General features: G+C 41.1%; 3 protein-coding genes across 3 annotated transcripts; 2 read left to right on the forward strand and 1 right to left on the reverse strand.

Moving 5' to 3' along the window:
• The first annotated feature begins 2,806 nt into the window (after positions 1–2,806).
• On the forward strand, positions 2,807–4,098 carry LOC109942207 (uncharacterized). Its single transcript, XM_020543952.1, has 4 exons — positions 2,807–3,185; positions 3,343–3,512; positions 3,807–3,881; positions 3,976–4,098. The coding sequence occupies exons 1-4, from the start codon at positions 2,807–2,809 to the stop codon at positions 4,096–4,098; spliced, it is 747 nt and encodes a 248-aa protein (XP_020399541.1).
• An 85-nt stretch (positions 4,099–4,183) lies between these two features.
• LOC103645533 (uncharacterized) lies at positions 4,184–5,474 on the forward strand. Its single transcript, XM_020547275.1, has 4 exons — positions 4,184–4,354; positions 4,422–4,547; positions 4,662–5,039; positions 5,136–5,474. The coding sequence occupies exons 1-4, from the start codon at positions 4,211–4,213 to the stop codon at positions 5,247–5,249; spliced, it is 762 nt and encodes a 253-aa protein (XP_020402864.1). The 5' UTR covers positions 4,184–4,210; the 3' UTR covers positions 5,250–5,474.
• A 728-nt stretch (positions 5,475–6,202) lies between these two features.
• Positions 6,203–18,231, reverse strand: LOC103643817 (protein FAR1-RELATED SEQUENCE 5-like). Its single transcript, XM_020543955.2, has 10 exons — positions 17,945–18,231; positions 17,471–17,853; positions 17,269–17,353; positions 17,079–17,115; positions 7,237–7,504; positions 6,821–7,161; positions 6,677–6,739; positions 6,527–6,607; positions 6,350–6,418; positions 6,203–6,274 (listed from the first exon to the last, which is right to left on the reverse strand). Exons 1-10 carry the CDS (start codon positions 18,214–18,216, stop codon positions 6,203–6,205), a joined length of 1,671 nt encoding a protein of 556 aa, XP_020399544.1. The 5' UTR covers positions 18,217–18,231.
• Between the last annotated feature and the right edge of the window lie 419 nt (positions 18,232–18,650).

Genomic DNA, 18,650 nt, shown 5'->3' on the forward strand with positions numbered 1-18,650 from the left:
GCCGACCCGACTGCTTCCACGTTCTCCGCCATCCTCAACATTCGCCGCCGCCAACGGGTACCGCTCCAATCGGTGTGTTCTTCCCAACCCTAGCTCGCGCGCATTTCATTGGATCGAGTTTGACCGTCAACAAACTAGTTGTTTTTTGTTCATTTTGCATTGTGTGGATCACGGCTAGGGTTGACATTAGTTATGCAGTTGATGTATTACATTTACGCACATTTACACAGTTGGTTACGCACACTTACACAGTCGGTTACGCTCATGTACACAGTTGGTTATGCACATTAGGTTACATGTTTATGCACATTAGTTAAATTTTTTTGCATCATATTATGTTCAATTGGTAATTGGGTGGTCATCTAGTTGTTTTTGTGACTGCATACATTGTGTGACAGCATGTATTGTTTTATTGGATCATATCCAGTTTTTAATTATTTTAAAACAGACATTATTTATTAAACCAGTTCACAGTTAATAAAGATTGTTTATAGCAATTTTTGTTTTGCTCAAACATATCAGGTTGCAGGCAAATTGTGTTTTATGTTTGCAACTGTATGCAATGGTATGCAACATATTCAGATTTTTATGAACGTATAACAGGACAGAACATATATGCTAATGTGTTTCATGTATGCATCTGTATGCAACATATTCAGTTTGTTATGCTGCTATATCAGTTCAGAATATGTATGCATCTGTGTATAGTAAATGATCAGCCAACTAGTTGTTTTTCATAGAGTATATGTTTTATATAAAATTTCATTTCTATTTAGTGCATACATTTATGTATTTTCAGATGATTACAGCTAATACATTATTTGGTTACAGCAAGGTCTGTTATTCACTTATTTTTTGAACAGTTCAGTACATGTTTTATTGAATCATATACAGTTTTGTATTATTACAAAACAGACATTATTTATTACACTAGGTCACAGACAATACAGTTTGGTTACAGCAAGTTTTGTTTTGCTCAAACATATTCAGATTTTTTATGCAAATGTGTTTAGTAAATGAGCAGTCAACTAGTTGTTATTCGTAGAGTATATTTTTTATTTAAAATTTCATATCTGTTTAGTGCATACATTAATGTATTTCAGAGCATTACAGCTAACACATTATTTGGTCACAGCAAGGGTTGTTTTTATTGAAACATATTCAGTTTTCCTAATAATTGAAACAGTTAGGTTAATTGATTCAATCATACCACACCATAAATACATATGCATATATAACCTTTTATTTTTTACAACATTGTATATTATGTATGCAGCTTTTAATTTAAAAAAATGAAGCAAGTCGACCGTCCTCCAAATAACCCCAAGCGTATAACAATCCAGTCAAGCCAGGAGTGCTTCAGTGTAGACATTCCCTCTGCAGAACATCCTAATCCATGTCCAGAAGTTGAAAATCCTTCAAATGCTGACAGTCAAAATGTGACCAATGAAACAGTTCAGATTGATTCTGATGAAGATGACTTCATGCCAGCTATGAAGAAGCGCAATGTTTCTGAAAGCCACACAAGAGTGTTAAGAAAAGTCGTGACAAAGAGGGTTAAACATGAGGAGCTACCCCGACAGGTTAATGTTATGCATACCCAACAAAAAATTTCATATTTGTAATGTTCTGGTTATTTTTTTCATAATAACAAAATTATTTCATGTTGTATATTGTTTAACAGAGGCTTAATGTGAGGTGCAACCCTCAAGATGTCATTGCAAGCATTAACATTTTGAATGAAAGGCAACGTGAGGCTATAAGACGTAAAGGCTTCTCTTCCATTCTTGATATGACAGTAGATGCGCTGTGCAGTAGATCACACCTCCAATGGTTGATGGACAAGCTAGACCCCAAGGATATGACAATACGTCCTGGTCCAGGAAAGGAACTCAAGATCACAAAGGATATTGTTCATCTTATTCTTGGCGTGCCAAATCATGGAGGTGGTAAACCTTTGGGTATTGATGAAGCAGTTGCAGCAAGCAACTTGAGGGCAGAGCTTGGTGTGGCCAAAGATGAGTTCAATGTGGCATTTCTACAGGATCGATTAAGGAAAGGCGAGGATGATGACCTTTCAATCAGATGTTTCTTCCTCATTCTATTCAACCGTTTGCTGTTTCCAACTGCTAGCTGGGGCATCACATATCATGAGGTGCTTCTCACAGAAGAAATGCACCGTTTCCATGAGATCGACTGGTGCCAGTTGATTTTTAATGATCTATGTGAAGCTGCCAAGAAGTGGCACAACCGGATCACCACAAATGTCTCCACGACTATATATGGATGCTCCATTGTTGTCCTTGTAAGTATAGTGTTTTTCCGTATGCACATTTATTTCATTATTGGTTCCTAACTTTTGGTAGTTATGTAACATGTTTTACGATGTTGGTTATGTCTACTTACATTGCTATTGAACATTGTAATTCTTTTTAATGTAGTTGTACTACTTGGATCACCTGCATACAACCGCTGCCCCCCATAATAAGAGTGGCACACCTCGCATTAAATTTTTTGATAAGAATAGCATAAAAGCTTTGACCAAAGCTGACAAGAGGAAGGTTCGCCATGGGGCTGAATCTTTCGGACACTGTGAAGTAAGTTATTCATATTTTCACAGTTGGTTATGCACAGTTACACAGTTGGTTACTCACAGTCACTACAATTTTATTTCTAGTTCCGAAGCTCGACGGAGACATGCTATGCAGTTGGACCTAAGATCGATCGCCAATCTGAGGCAAGTTTATGATGTATTATATCCATTGTTTATGATTATTTATTGAACAAATAGAATACGAAGGTGGACATGGATTCTTACTATTTTTTGCTGAACAACCAGCCGGAGTGCAGGACCAATATTTTTGATGCACCGCGCCCTGGCCCCATGCCTCGGCCAACTTTTAACATCAAACTTCCATCTATCAAAGAGATGATGTCAAGTAAGATCAACGATCTCCCACATCGTCATCGATCTAAATTCACAGATATTCTTGCTGCATATGACTTGGAGGTTGACAAGTCATGCGTAGCCATAAAAGACAGCATCGACAAAATTATTGTCAAGCAATATGACATAGCAGACAAGTTTATAGAATTGATAGACGAGGTACTACGTGCCGAGTCTGAAAATTTGGAAAACGAGACGGATGAGCCACAGCAACCGGGGAATTCGGCTGATTCAGCAGGTATTCCTTATTCAGAACATTTTATCTTTTGACATGTGCATACGTTTTTTGTTACAAGTACAGTTAACAGCTTATGTTTTTGTCAAGTATACACAGCAACATTTGATTTATAATTCAAATTTTGACATATATTATTTTCAATATAATTGTGTACAAGGACACACAGTTGATGCCACCCAGCCCACACCCGATATGCCATCCCAAGCTTCGCAGCTTGAGACCCAAATGGGTGCTACTCAGTTTGAAGAAATTCACGAAAGACAACAGCATATCCGTACAGTCCTTGAGACCTTTCCCGACGAATCGGATGTGGTTTCAGATCAACAGGTAATTTGTCCAACGACAATACTATTTTTACTCATTATACGTACATGTATGCATACTTCTTTTTAGCAGTATGCGAACCACACTTTTTTTGTCAACAGGATTTCTGTTTTGATGTTCGAAACATAAGTTTGAGGAACACAAATATCACACCTCAAACCACATCAGCTTGCACCTGCTTGCCCAAATTTGACGTGACACCGGAAAAAAATGTTTGTTAGCAGTCCATGTCTCATGTTATAATTACATTTTACTATACATACAACACAGTTATACTAATTATATACCATTGTGTAGAGAGGTGCAATGGCAACAGAGGAAATGGAACAAAATGACAGTGGGCCAGTTTTTGACCAGACCCCAACTCCTCATGTCAGTATGATAACATACATATTACATAATGCTTTTTATGATATTAAACTGATTTTTTTAATGTTCAACCACTTACAACCATGTTGCATTTCAGGTTGATACACTCAAAGGTACTACAAACTCTGGATCTGATCCACCACTTACAGAGCAAGAGTGTATCCGTTCTCTGTGGGATTTAATTTGTTCCAAGGACATTGACCAAAGCAGGTACATGTAACCCAAATTACGAATAACGTATTTATAAGTTGGTTCATTTATGAAATAAGAATCTATACCTTTGTTCATCATACAGGGTAGTTATTGATTACGGTGATTACAGTGCAAACTGTATGGATATTTATGAATCTTTCGCGGAGGGTAAATGTCTTGAGGATGTCTTCATGCAGTGTTTCATAGAGTGTGTTCGTGATGATTCTAAAAATCATCGTCGAACTCTGACATCTAACAGATTAATACTTGATGTCAACGTTGGGGTAGGTTCTTCTTCACAGTTATTGTAACTATACACATAATATACTTACACACTCTATTTTTTTATAGGCTCTGTTAAATTTTGAAGAACAGGAACGTCACAGCAAGAATCCTCAGCCGTTTGATCAAAATGTCCTACAGAATTGCTTGCACAACACATTGCCTGCTTTGGTGAATCTGGATAAATGCAAGTCGGTAAGTCCCATTAACATTTTGTTCACAGTTTCATCAGCTCATTAACTGTACATTTTAATTATCATGACTTTACAACAGCAACATGTAACCTATATTTACTTTTCTCATCAACAGATAATGGTACCTATGCTTAGCAGGGGTCATTGGACACTGTATGTGATCAATCTACACCACCGGGTTATACACATTTTAGATTCGAATCCCTATGGTATACAACTTGGTGGCACCGAATGGAAGGACTATCATTATGATCCAATTTATTTAGGTGGCAGGAAATTCCCATGGGCTAGGGTGATAATGAGTAGGCTGAGCAAAGCGTTACAACACGTTTGCCCCAACGCAGAATTTCCTAAGTTTGGTAATTTTCCATTGGATATGCCATCTAACTGCCCAACAATGAGGACAGGGTCAAATGACTGTGGATTTTTTGTGATGAGTTACATGAAATCTTATGATCACAATGCAGGTGTCATATCTTCTTTCAATCAACCAGTAAGTGTCTGTGCTAACTGTTTCTATAATCCGGTTGCCATCAGTTGTTCATGTTAGCTATAGACGTGTCTAATGCAAGCTATGCTTTTATTGCAGGACAATTCCCGAGACCTACGTGCTCATGCCCTTCATCAACTCACATTCCATCGCATCAACAAGGCGTTGCCACTTCCATTAGATATCCAGAGATTTATGTTTGCGCGCAATTAGTGAACTATGTCAGATCTAAGCAATGGTGTGGGCAATGTACCGTACTGTGGTATTTTGGCCATTTTGTTCAGTTAACAATTGTAGGAAGCTTCCTTATATGTGCTGTTTTCAGAACAATTGTCATGCTACTTTGTGTTAGGGGTGTTACCCAGGTTCTTTCTGTGAACTTTAGTTGGCTGGATACTTATGGTTATGTCGCGAATATGTGAACATCAGATGTTTTCACTTCTGTGTGCTTTAAATATGATCTGTTTTTATGTTCTGAACATGTTATATGTATACCTCATTCCTTAATATTACCATCTGTTTATATGCGAGTATCATCCAGGCCATATACGATGTTTCCTACTTCAAATTATGCAACATTAGTAAGCAATATACGCTCTATTTATCAGATTTCAACAACTTTATATCTTAGATTATTCGTATCAGATACAACAGACTACTCGCGCGCCTGACTCACTGCTGTTGTTTATCAACAGTACTGGTATATAGTTTACAAATTATACGATCATCCCACAAGTTATATACGATGTTTTGTAGTTCCAGTTACGCAACATTATTAAGCAATATACGCACCATTTATTAGATTTCAATATCCACCTCTATATAAATCAGTTGCCAAACAAGCAAGGTTTATTGTAAAAACAAATTAATCGTATCTCATACAACATTCTAATCACTGTCTGACTCACTACTATCGAACTCATTTGCGTGTTTTTTAGATGTGGTTGTCTCATTCCAATCAGGAGCTTTACTGCCACCCTTGTTCCTAGATCCTGGAGGTCGTCCTCTCTTACGTCCAGCAAGGCTTGCCAACCTTTGTCTATTTTCCTCCATTGACAAACATGTCCTACTGTTGTGACCATCAGCAATTCCACACTTCTGACATTTCCTGGTCATTTTCTTTGTACCTTTTGCTCCCAATTTAATAACCCTTTCTTCACTCCCCTTTATTGTTCTTCCTTTGGGTCTTGAGTTATTGGTCTTGCCAAGCTTATCCCATCGACTGCAAATTCCAGTTTCTGCAATTCAAAAGTAAATACTTCTCAGCATATAATATTATGTAGTCCAACATACAGTATTTATACCATTATTACCTTTCTGGCATTATCATTTTGTTCACTGACACCACTAACATTCATTATTGCGTGATCATGCAAATTAACCTGTAATTGACAACACATTTTGTTAAGCTCAATCATAACCCAATAACTCAAACGTATAAATCATGTATATGTATAACTGCAAATCAGTAAAGTTGTTAAAGATATTACCTCTTCTAATGGACGTACTGGTATATGTATTTGATCATTGGCCACACCTTGTTCAAGTATAATAGATACGTCTTGAATTTCCTGAAAATTTGGATGAAAGATCATTATACATCATTTACAAATAAACATTAACAACAGTACGATTCAAACCTTGTTATTCCTTTCGTCAAATTCATCATCCTTTTCGTTGTCTCTATTGGCTTCATCATCGTCCTGAGATTTTATTGTTTCACACCTCATCAATATAATATGATTAATAATATGTTACAACATACATATTAAAACATTACATACCTGTATACCATCTCCTCCACTAGTTCCACAAGTTTCCTCAACGTCTATATCTGTTTCCAAACGCGAAAGTACTTCGAGAAGCTCATCCATTACTGTTAGGGCTCTATCATTTCCTGCTTTGGATAAACTAGCATGATGCACTACTTTCATTGCCTTTTTAAGCAACATCTTCTGTCTATATGACTTAGTTTCTCCATCCTTCCCCTTCAAATTCCTATCATCTCTTGAAAACGGAACATCTTGCCTTGCAGAGGTGGTGTATCTTTGTAAAATATATTCTTTCGGTATCCGGTCAATCTGAAGATGCATAAACGCGCGTAGTACATGTACACAGAATAGCCCTATAAAACAATAATGATCTTAAGATTTTGTTCATATGTTTTCAATGTATATATTTACTTTTTAGTACTCCATACCTGTATGTTCCCAATGTTTGCATTCACAAGTATACTTTCCTGCATCTTCATCAGCTGTGACTTTGAATTGGTGCTGTCCCCAAACAATTTTATTCGATCTAGTTGTATGTTGCACTACCCAATCATTTGCACCCCCTTCTTCGTCGTGCATTATCTTGAATGCGGTTGCATATTTCAAAGATTCCTGGAATCTACACATCACAGCCCTTGTGTATGCTCTTGCAACCCTTATCTCAAACATGTATAGCGTGTTCGTTTCCTTTTGACCCTGTGCCATATATAATGCAAATTAGTTTACACTTATATTAAAGTATCAATATACGACATAACAATTTTATCCTCACCATGCTTCCCACTGCTTCTTTTGACTCTTTCATCTTTCTACTGTGTAGAAGTTTCATCATTTGCTTGGCGAATTGATGAAGCGGAGTATTTGCATCAACATGTGCACTTTTGACAAGCCTGTTCATGCTTTCGCTACGCTGTGTAGACAACATTAGACCACAATAATGATTTTTAAAAAAAGCAGGTGATAGTCGCCTAGAGGGGGGGTGAATAGGGCGAAACTGAAATTTACAAATATAACACAACTACAAGCCGGGGTTAGCGTTAGTAATAATAAACGAGTCCGCAAGAGAGGGCGCAAAACAAATCCCAAGCGAAAAGGCAAGTGAGACACGGAGATTTGTTTTACCGAGGTTCGGTTCTTGCAAACCTACTCCCCGTTGAGGAGGCCACAAAGGCCGGGTCTCTTTCAACCCTTCCCTCTCTCAAACGGTCCCTCGGACCGAGTGAGCTTCTCTTCTCTAATCAAAGCCGGGAACAAAACTTCCCCGCAAGGGCCACCACACAATTGGTGCCTCTTGCCTTGATTACAATGGAGTTGTGATCTCAAGAACAAGTGAGAAAGAAAAGAAGCAATCCAAGCGCAAGAGCTCAAATGAACACGGCAAATCACTCTCACTAGTCACTAGGGCTTTGTGTGGAATTGGAGAGGATTTGATCTCTTTAGTGTGTCTAGAATTGAATGCTAGAGCTCTTGTAGTAGTTGAGAAGTGGAAAACTTGGATGCAATGAATGGTGGGGTGGTTGGGGTATTTATAGCCCCAACCACCAAACTTGACCGTTGGCTGGAGGCGTCTGCACGATGGCGCACCGGACAGTCCGGTGCACACCGGACAGTCCGGTGCCCCTGCCACGTCATCACTGCCGTTGGATTCTGACCGTTGGTGCTTCTGACTTGTGGGCCCGCCTAGGTGTCCGGTGCACACCGGACATGTACTGTTTGATGTCCGGTGCACCGGTATGGGCGTTCCTGACGTCTGCGCGCGCTGCGCGCGCATTAAATGCAGCGCAGGGAGCCGTTGGCGCCGCAGGGAGCCGTTGCTCCGCTGGCACACCGGACAGTCCGGTGCACACCGGACAGTCCGGTGAATTATAGCGCGCCGGCTTCCGAGAAATCCCGAGGGCGAAGAGTTTGAGTCTGAGTCCCCTGGTGCACCGGACAGGTACTGTTCACTGTCCGGTGGCACACCGGACAGTCCGGTGCGCCAGACCAGGGGTGCCCTCGGTTGCCCCTTTGCTCCTTTATTGAATCCAAAACTTGGTCTTTTTATTGGCTGAGTGTGAACATTTTACACCTGTATAATCTATATACTTGGGCAAACTAGTTAGTCCAAAGATTTGTGTTGGGCAATTCAACCACCAAAATTATTTAGGAACTAGGTGTAAGCCTAATTCCCTTTCAATCTCCCCCTTTTTGGTGATTGATGCCAACACAAACCAAAGCAAATAGAGATGTGCATAATTGAACTAGTTTGCATAATGTAAGTGTAAAGGTTGCTTGGAATTGAGCCAATATTACTACTTACAAGATATGCATGGAATGTTTCTTTCTTATTTAGTATTTTGGACCACGTTTGCACCATGAGTTTTGTTTTTGCAAATTCTTTTGTAAATCCTTTTCAAAGTTCTTTTGCAAATAGTCAAAAGTAAATGAATGAGAGTTTGTAAAGCATTTTCAAGATTTGGAATTTTCTCCCCCTGTTTCAAATGCTTTTCCTTTGACTAAACAAAACTCCCCCTAAATTAAATCCTCCTCTTAGTGTTCAAGAGGGTTTTGAAGTAAGATTTTTGAAATCCCCCTTTTGAACATAATAGGATAACAATTGATAAATACTTTTGGAAAACGCTAAGTTTTTGAAATTGGTGGTGGTGGTGCGGTCCTTTTGCTTTGGGCTCCTTTCTCCCCCTTTTTGGCATGAATCGCCAAAAACGGAATCATTAGAGCCCTTTTTGTAATTTCTTCCTCTTTGGTCATAAATGAATGAGTTAAGATTATACCAAAGACGAAGTCCGGTCCTTTTGCTTTTGAGCTTTTACTCTCTCCCCCAAGGATGAAGTCCTTTTCTTTGATGCTCATTTCTCCCCAAGGAATAGAGAGTTGCTCGGAGTGATGGCGAAGCATGAGTTACGGAGTGGAAGCCTTTGTCTTCGCCGAAGACTCCAATTTCCTTTCAATATACCTATGACTTGGTTTGAAATAGACTTGAAAACACATTAGTCATAGCATATAAAAGAGATATGATCAAAGGTATTCAAAATGAGCTATGTGTGCAAGCTAGCAAAAGAAATTTCTAGAATCAAGAATATTGAGCTCATGCCTAAGTCTGGTAAAAGATTGCTCATCAAGTGGCTTGGTAAAGATATCGGCTAATTGATCTTTAGTGTTAATGTAAGAAATCTCGATATCTCCCTTTTGTTGGTGATCCCTAAGAAAATGATACCGAATGGCTATGTGCTTAGTGCGGCTATGCTCGACGGGATTGTCGGCCATTTTGATTGCACTCTCATTATCACATAGCAAAGGGACTTTGGTTAATTTGTAACCGTAGTCCCGCAGGGTTTGCCTCATCCAAAGCAATTGCGCGCAACAATGTCCTGCGGCAATGTACTCGGCTTCGGCGGTGGAAAGAGCGACCGAATTTTGCTTCTTTGAAGCCCAAGACACCAAGGATCTTCCCAAGAACTGGCAAGTCCCCGATGTGCTCTTCCTATTAATTTTGCACCCCGCCCAATCGGCATCCGAATAACCAATCAAATCAAATGTGGATCCCCGAGGGTACCAAAGCCCAAACTTAGGTGTGTAAGCCAAATATCTCAAGATTCGTTTTACGGCCGTAAGGTGGGATTCCTTAGGGTCGGATTGGAATCTTGCACACATGCAAACGGAAAGCATAATGTCCGGTCGAGATGCACATAAATAAAGCAATGAACCAATCATCGACCGGTATACCTTTTGATCCACGGACTTACCTCCCGTGTCGAGGTCGAGATGCCCATTGGTTCCCATGGGAGTCTTGATGGGCTTGGCATCCTTCATTCCAAACTTGGTTAGAATGTCTTGAGTGTACTTCGTTTGGCAAATGAAGGTGCCCTCTTGGAGTTGCTTGACTTGGAATCCTAGAAAATACTTCAACTCCCCCATCATCGACATCTCGAATTTCTATGTCATGATCCTACTAAACTCTTCACATGTAGACTCGTTAGTAGACCCAAATATAATATCATCAACATAAATTTGGCATACAAACAAGTCATTTTCAAGAGTTTTAGTAAAGAGTGTAGGATCGGCCTTGCCGACTTTGAAGCCATTAGCAATAAGGAAATCTCTTAGGCATTCATACCATGCTCTTGGGGCTTGCTTGAGCCCATAAAGCGCCTTAGAGAGCCTATAAACATGGTTAGGGTACTCACTGTCTTCAAAGCCGGGAGGTTGCTCAACATAGACCTCTTCCTTGATCGGTCCATTGAGGAAGGCACTTTTCACGTCCATTTGATAAAGCTTAAAGCCATGGTAAGTAGCATAGGCTAATAATATGCGAATTGACTCAAGCCTAGCTACGGGTGCATAGGTTTCACCGAAATCCAAACCTTCGACTTGGGAGTATCCTTTGGCCACAAGTCTAGCTTTGTTCCTTGTCACCACACCATGCTCATCTTGCTTGTTGCGGAAGACCCATTTGGTTCCTACAACATTTTGGTTAGGACGTGGAACTAAATGCCATACCTCATTCCTAGTGAAGTTGTTGAGCTCCTCTTGCATCGCCACCACCCAATCCGAATCTTGAAGTGCTTCCTCTACCCTGTGTGGCTCAATAGAGGAAACAAAAGAGTAATGTTCACAAAAATGAGCAACTCGAGATCTAGTGGTTACCCCCTTATGAATATCGCCGAGAATGGTGTCGACGGGGTGATCTCGTTGGATTGCTTGGTGGACTCTTGGGTGTGGCGGTCTTGGTTCTTCCTCATCCTCCTTTTCTTGATCAATTGCATCTCCCCCTGGATCATTGCCATCATCTTGAGGTGGCTCATCTTCTTGATTTTGCCCTTCATCAACTTGAGCTTCATCCTCATTTTGAGTTGGTGGAGATGCTTGCTTGGAGGAGGACGGTTGATCTTGTGCATTTGGAGGCTCTTCGGATTCCCTAGGACACACATCCCCAATGGACATGTTCCTTAGCGCTATGCATGGAGCCTGTTCTTCACCTATCTCATCAAGATCAACTTGCTCTACTTGAGAGCCGTTAGTTTCATCAAACACAACGTCACATGAGACTTCAACTAGTCCAGTGGACTTGTTAAAGACCCTATATGCCCTTGTGTTTGAGTCATAACCAAGTAAAAAGCCTTCTACAGTTTTAGGAGCAAATTTAGATTTTCTACCTCTTTTAACAAGAATAAAGCATTTGCTACCAAAAACTCTAAAGTATGAAATGTTGGGCTTTTTACCGGTTAGGAGTTCATATGATGTCTTCTTGAGGATTCGGTGAAGATATAACCGGTTGATGGCGTAGCAGGCGGTGTTGACCGCTTCGGCCCAAAACCGGTCCGGTGTCTTGTACTCATCAAGCATGGTTCTTGCCATGTCCAATAGAGTTCGATTCTTCCTCTCCACTACACCATTTTGTTGAGGTGTGTAGGGAGAAGAGAACTCATGCTTGATGCCCTCCTCCTCAAGGAAGCTTTCAATTTGAGAGTTCTTGAACTCCGTCCCGTTGTCGCTTCTTATTTTCTTGATCCTTAAGGCGAACTCATTTTGAGCCCGTCTCAAGAATCCCTTTAAGGTCTCTTGGGTTTGAGATTTTTCCTGTAAAAAGAATACCCAAGTGAAGCGAGAATAATCATCCACTATTACAAGACAATACTTACTCCCGCCGATGCTTATGTAAGCAATCGGGCTGAATAGATCCATGTGGAGTAGCTCAAGCGGCCTGTCGGTCGTCATGATGTTCTTGTGTGGATGATGGACTCCAACTTGCTTCCCTGCCTGGCATGCGCTACAAATCCTGTCTTTCTCAAAATTAACATTTGTTAATCCTAAAATGTGTTCTCCCTTTAGAAGCTTGTGAAGATTCTTCATCCCAACATGGGCTAGTCGGCGGTGCCAGAGCCAACCCATGTTAGTCTTAGCAATTAAGCAAGTGTCGAGTTCAGCTCTATCAAAATCTACCAAGTATAGCTGACCCTCTAACACTCCTTTAAAAGCTATTGAATCATCACTTCTTCTAAAGACAGTGACACCTATATCAGTAAAAAGACAGTTGTAGCCCATTTGACATAATTGGGAAACAGAAAGCAAGTTGTAATCTAAGGAATCAACAAGAAAAACATTGGAAATAGAATGGTCAGGAGATATAGCAATTTTACCAAGTCCTTTGACCAAACCTTGATTTCCATCCCCGAATGTGATAGCTCGTTGGGGATCTTTGTTTTTCTCATATGAGGAGAACATCCTTTTCTCCCCGGTCATGTGGTTTGTGCATCCGCTGTCGAGTATCCAACTTGAGCCCCCGGATGCATAAACTTACAAAACAAATTTAGTTCTTGACTTTAGGTACCCAAACTGTTTTGGGTCCTTTGGCATTAGATACAAGAACTTTGGGTACCCAAACACAAGTCTTGGAACCCTTGTGTTTGCCCCCAACAAACTTGGCAACTACCTTGCCGGATTTGTTAGTAAGCACATAAGAAGCATCAAAAGTTTTAAATGAAATGGCATGATCATTTGATGCATTAGAAGTTTTCTTTCTAGGCAACTTGGCATGGGTTGGTTGCCTAGAGCTAGATGTCTCACCCTTATACATAAAAGCATGATTAGGGCCAGAGTGAGACTTCCTAGAATGAATTCTCCTAATTTTGCTCTCAGGATAGCCGGCAGGGTACAAAATGTAGCCCTCGTTATCCTGAGGCATGGGAGCCTTGCCCTTAACAAAGTTAGACAAATTTTTAGGAGGGGCATTAAGTTTGACATTGTCTCCCCTTTGGAAGCCAATGCCATCCTTAATGCCCGGGCGTCTCCCATTATAGAGCATACTTCTAGCAAATTTAAATTTTTCATTTTCTAAGTTATGCTCGGCAATTTTAGCATCTAGTTTTGCTATATGATCATTTTGTTGTTTAATTAAAGCCATATGATCATGAATAGCATCAATATCAACATTTCTACATCTAGTACAAATAGTGACATGTTCAATGGTAGATGTAGATGGTTTGCAAGAATTAAGTTCAACAATCTTAGCATGAAGTATATCATTCTTATCTCTAAGATCGGCAATTGTAACTTTGCAAACATCAAAATCTTTGGTCTTAGCAATCAAATTTTCATTCTCTAATCTAAGGCTAGCAAGAGAAATATTCAATTCATCAATCTTAGCAAGCAAGTCAACATTATCATCTCTAAGATTGGAATTTGAACCATTACAAACATGTGAATCAACCTTAGCATTTAAAATAGCATTTTCATTCCTAAGGTTGTCAATCATCTCACGGCAAGTGCTTAGCTCACTAGATAATTTTTCACATTTTTCTACTTCTAGAGCATAAGCCTTTTTAACCTTAACATGTTTTTTGTTTTCTTTAATTAGACAATCCTCTTGGGAATCCAAAAGGTCATCCTTTTCATGAATAGCACTAACCAATTCATTTAATTTTTCCTTTTGAGCTATGTTAAGGTTAGCAAAAAGGGAACGCAAATTATCCTCCTCATCACTAGCATTATCATCACTAGAAGATTCATATTTAGTGGAGGAGTTAGATTTAACCTTTTTCCTTTTGCCATCCTTTGCCATGAGGCACTTGTGGCCGACGTTGGGGAAGAGAAGTCCCTTGGTGACGGCGATGTTGGCGGCGTCCTCATCGTCGGAGGAGTCGCTTGAGCTTTCGTCGGAGTTCCACTCCCGACAAACATGGGCATCACCGCCCTTCTTCTTGTAGTACCTCTTCTTCTCCTTTCGCCTCCCCTTCTTGTCGTCACCTCGGTCACTGTCACTAGATATAGGACATTTAGCAATAAAATGACCGGGCTTACCACATTTGTAGCAAACCTTCTTTGAGCGGGACTTGTAGTCTTTCCCCCTCCTTTGTTTGAGGATTTGGCGGAAGCTCTTGATGACGAGCGCCATCTCCTCATTGTCAAGTTTGGAGGCGTCGATTGGTTGTCGACTTGGAGTAGCCTCCTCCTTCTTTTCCTCTGTTGCCTTGAATGCAACGGGTTGGGCTTCGGATGGGTCGCCAAGCTCGTTGATTTTCCTCGAGCCTTCTATCATGCACTCAAAACTTACAAAATGCCCGATAACTTCCTCGGGGGTCATTTTAGTATATCTAGGATTGCCACGAATCAATTGAACTTGAGTGGGATTAAGAAAAATGAGAGATCTTAAAATAACATTTACCACTTCGTGGTCGTCCCACTTCTTGCTCCCGAGATTGCGCACTTGGTTCACCAAAGTCTTGAGCCGGTTGTACATGTGTTGTGGCTCCTCCCCTTTGTGAAGCCGGAACCGATCGAGCTCCCCCTCGATCGTTTCCCGCTTGGTGATCTTGGTGAGCTCATCTCCCTCGTGCGCAGTTTTGAGCACATCCCAAATCTCCTTGGCGCTCTTCAACCCTTGCACTTTGTTATACTCTTCTCTACTTAAAGAGGCGAGGAGTATCGTTGTCGCTTGAGAGTTGAAGTGCTCGATTTGGGCCACCTCATCCTCATCATAGTTCTCATCCCCTATAGATGGTACCTGCGCACCAAACTCAACAACATCCCATATGCTTTTGTGGAGCGAGGTTAGATGAAATCGCATTAAATCGCTCCACCTAGCGTAATCTTCACCATCAAAAGTTGGTGGTTTGCCTAATGGGACGGAAAGTAAAGGTGTATGTTTGGAAATGCGAGGGTAGCGTAGGGGGATCTTACTATACTTCTTGCGCTCTTGGCGCTTAGAAGTGACGGAGGGCGCATCGGAGTCGGAGGTCGATGTTGATGAAGTGTCGGTCTCGTAGTAGACCACCTTCCTCATTCTCTTGTGCTTGTCACCTTTCCGATGCGGCTTGTGGGAAGAAGATTTTTCCTTCTTCTCTTTGTGGTGAGAAGAAGATTTCTTCTCCTTCCCTTTGTTGGAGGAGCTCTTCTTCTTCTCCCTCCTTTTGGTGCGGGACTCTTCCGATGAAGTGCTCCCGTGGCTTGTAGTGGGCTTTTCGCCGGTCTCCATCTCCTTCTTGGCGTGATCTCCCGACATCACTTCGAGCGGTTAGGCTCTAATGAAGCACCGGGCTCCGATACCAATTGATAGTCGCCTAGAGGGGGGGTGAATAGGGCGAAACTGAAATTTACAAATATAACACAACTACAAGCCGGGGTTAGCGTTAGTAATAATAAACGAGTCCGCAAGAGAGGGCGCAAAACAAATCCCAAGCGAAAAGGCAAGTGAGACACGGAGATTTGTTTTACCGAGGTTCGGTTCTTGCAAACCTACTCCCCGTTGAGGAGGCCACAAAGGCCGGGTCTCTTTCAACCCTTCCCTCTCTCAAACGGTCCCTCGGACCGAGTGAGCTTCTCTTCTCTAATCAAAGCCGGGAACAAAACTTCCCCGCAAGGGCCACCACACAATTGGTGCCTCTTGCCTTGATTACAATGGAGTTGTGATCTCAAGAACAAGTGAGAAAGAAAAGAAGCAATCCAAGCGCAAGAGCTCAAATGAACACGGCAAATCACTCTCACTAGTCACTAGGGCTTTGTGTGGAATTGGAGAGGATTTGATCTCTTTAGTGTGTCTAGAATTGAATGCTAGAGCTCTTGTAGTAGTTGAGAAGTGGAAAACTTGGATGCAATGAATGGTGGGTGGTTGGGGTATTTATAGCCCCAACCACCAAACTTGACCGTTGGCTGGAGGTGTCTGCACGATGGCGCACCGGACAGTCCGGTGCACACCGGACAGTCCGGTGCCCCTGCCACGTCATCACTGCCGTTGGATTCTGACCGTTGGAGCTTCTGACTTGTGGGCCCGCCTGGGTGTCCGGTGCACACCGGACATGTACTGTTTGATGTCCGGTGCACCGGTATGGGCGTTCCTGACGTCTGCGCGCGCTGCGCGCGCATTAAATGCAGCGCAGGGAGCCGTTGGCGCCGCAGGGAGCCGTTGCTCCGCTGGCACACCGGACAGTCCGGTGCACACCGGACATTCCGGTGAATTATAGCGCGCCGGCTTCCGAGAAATCCCGAGGGCGAAGAGTTTGAGTCTGAGTCCCCTGGTGCACCGGACAGGTACTGTTCACTGTCCGGTGGCACACCGGACAGTCCGGTGCGCCAGACCAGGGGTGCCCTCGGTTGCCCCTTTGCTCCTTTATTGAATCCAAAACTTGGTCTTTTTATTGGCTGAGTGTGAACATTTTACACCTGTATAATCTATATACTTGGGCAAACTAGTTAGTCCAAAGATTTGTGTTGGGCAATTCAACCACCAAAATTATTTAGGAACTAGGTGTAAGCCTAATTCCCTTTCAGCAGGCACCCAATCCTTACGTATTCCATACAGCTTATCCAGAGTACTGTTATCATGCAGATCAAAATCTTCAAGTAGCATTGACCATGCAGTCTCAAACTCCAACTCAGTCAAAGGATGATGTATTATAGATTGAAACCGTGTCTTAAAGTCCATTTCCTCAAATCTTGCATACAACTCGTTTAGAAAAAGCATATACCTATTTTGCACATGCCATAGACATAAACGATGTATTGTGTGTGGGAAAACCCTCTCGAGGGCTACTGGCATTGCAGGATCTTGATCTGCAAACATATATGACACAATTGTACGAATCTTATTCCATGTTATATAAAGAAAATAATATCTAATTTAAGCCATAGTTGATGTATATACATTTAATTCATTATTATCAGTCGTACCTGTCAGCATCACTCGTGGCCCTTCGGTTCCCATGCATGTTTTGAAGGCGTTGAATACCCATTCAAATGTATCAACAGTTTCATCCCCCAACAATGCGAAAGCAAATATAGTGCAATGTAGGTGGTGATTTGAACCAACAAACATACCTAGTGGTTTTTCATACAGATTAGTCTTATGTGTTGTGTCAAATGTAACCGCATCACCAAAATCAATGTAATCCCCTTGCTGGCTTGCATGTGACCAAAATATGCTTAAAATCTTGCCTTCTTTATCCAATTGGAAGTCAGAGAAAAATTGTGGATTATCCTTTTTGCAGGATGCAAAAAAGGATAGTAGCTTTGCCACATCATTTGCATTTCTTTCTCGTTGCTTTGCCTTTTTCCTGAAATTATTGTGAAAAGTTAGCATTAGGCAGAAACAACAACCAGCATATATCATTTATGTATATCAATCGGAACATATCATAAACTTACAGGTTATACATGTCCTGTGCTGTTACAGGCACACTCTCAGGACCACCGTGCATTTCTGATACATAATCCATAATACAATGTTGCGGGATTCGACTCTCTTGCATTGAACTTATGAACTCCATGTATTCAGGATCATGCGTCTTGTTGCATTGTAATTGATTCTTTTCGGTATCCTTTTTAAAAAATTCATGATTATGATCCAAGTGCAACAGATCAATACGCACTGATATAACTGTCTCTTTTGCATCATCATAAATTTTTTTAAGTTTCATACCGGCCTTGCATTGTGTCCGTTTCGAACTGGTACTACGTACCTTTAGGTTTGATATTCCCCTTACTGATCTTTTGCCTTCCATCGAGCAATTCAACCACTTACAATTTTTCCGTTCCCTATACTTTTTCAATGGAAATCCAACTTCATATGCATACCTACTATAAAATTTATATGCTTCATCCACCCCACTGAATGTCATACCAACTTTAGGTACTAATCTCGGATCAATTGTAACTTCCTGTGCAGAAAATATAAATTGTATCATCTATGGTACCCTACATATTTTTATGTTGTATGTAGATCATAACAATTTTCAGCCAAAAGTTTCACAGTGTATGCACAATATAAATACTGAATGTCACACCATCTCTAGCTGCCTTATACTGTATACAATTCAACGTACAATACTGAAAATTCAAATCAGTTCAATAT

This window comes from Zea mays, chromosome 1 (assembly GCF_902167145.1).
Source record: "Zea mays cultivar B73 chromosome 1, Zm-B73-REFERENCE-NAM-5.0, whole genome shotgun sequence".
NCBI classification, from domain to species: domain Eukaryota; kingdom Viridiplantae; phylum Streptophyta; class Magnoliopsida; order Poales; family Poaceae; genus Zea; species Zea mays.

What these genes read in the sequence shown, in the direction of transcription:
- LOC109942207 (XM_020543952.1), top strand. Translation starts at nt 2,807, where the DNA reads ATGGATTCTTACTATTTTTTGCTGAACAACCAGCCGGAGTGCAGGACC. An exon ending in GAATTCGGCTGATTCAGCAG is followed by an intron (nt 3,186 to 3,342) that starts GTATTCCTTATT and finishes ATTGTGTACAAG; the next exon opens with GACACACAGTTGATGCCACC. An exon ending in ACCAGACCCCAACTCCTCAT is followed by an intron (nt 3,882 to 3,975) that starts GTCAGTATGATA and finishes GTTGCATTTCAG; the next exon opens with GTTGATACACTCAAAGGTAC.
- LOC103645533 (XM_020547275.1), top strand. Translation starts at nt 4,211, where the DNA reads ATGGATATTTATGAATCTTTCGCGGAGGGTAAATGTCTTGAGGATGTC. An exon ending in TACTTGATGTCAACGTTGGG is followed by an intron (nt 4,355 to 4,421) that starts GTAGGTTCTTCT and finishes ATTTTTTTATAG; the next exon opens with GCTCTGTTAAATTTTGAAGA. An exon ending in ATCTGGATAAATGCAAGTCG is followed by an intron (nt 4,548 to 4,661) that starts GTAAGTCCCATT and finishes TCTCATCAACAG; the next exon opens with ATAATGGTACCTATGCTTAG.
- LOC103643817 (XM_020543955.2), bottom strand. Translation starts at nt 18,216, where the DNA reads ATGAAACTTAAAAAAATTTATGATGATGCAAAAGAGACAGTTATATCA. An exon ending in ATGGAATACGTAAGGATTGG is followed by an intron (nt 7,505 to 17,078) that starts GTGCCTGCTGAA and finishes TATATGGCACAG; the next exon opens with GGTCAAAAGGAAACGAACAC. An exon ending in GTGGAGGAGATGGTATACAG is followed by an intron (nt 6,740 to 6,820) that starts GTATGTAATGTT and finishes ATAAAATCTCAG; the next exon opens with GACGATGATGAAGCCAATAG.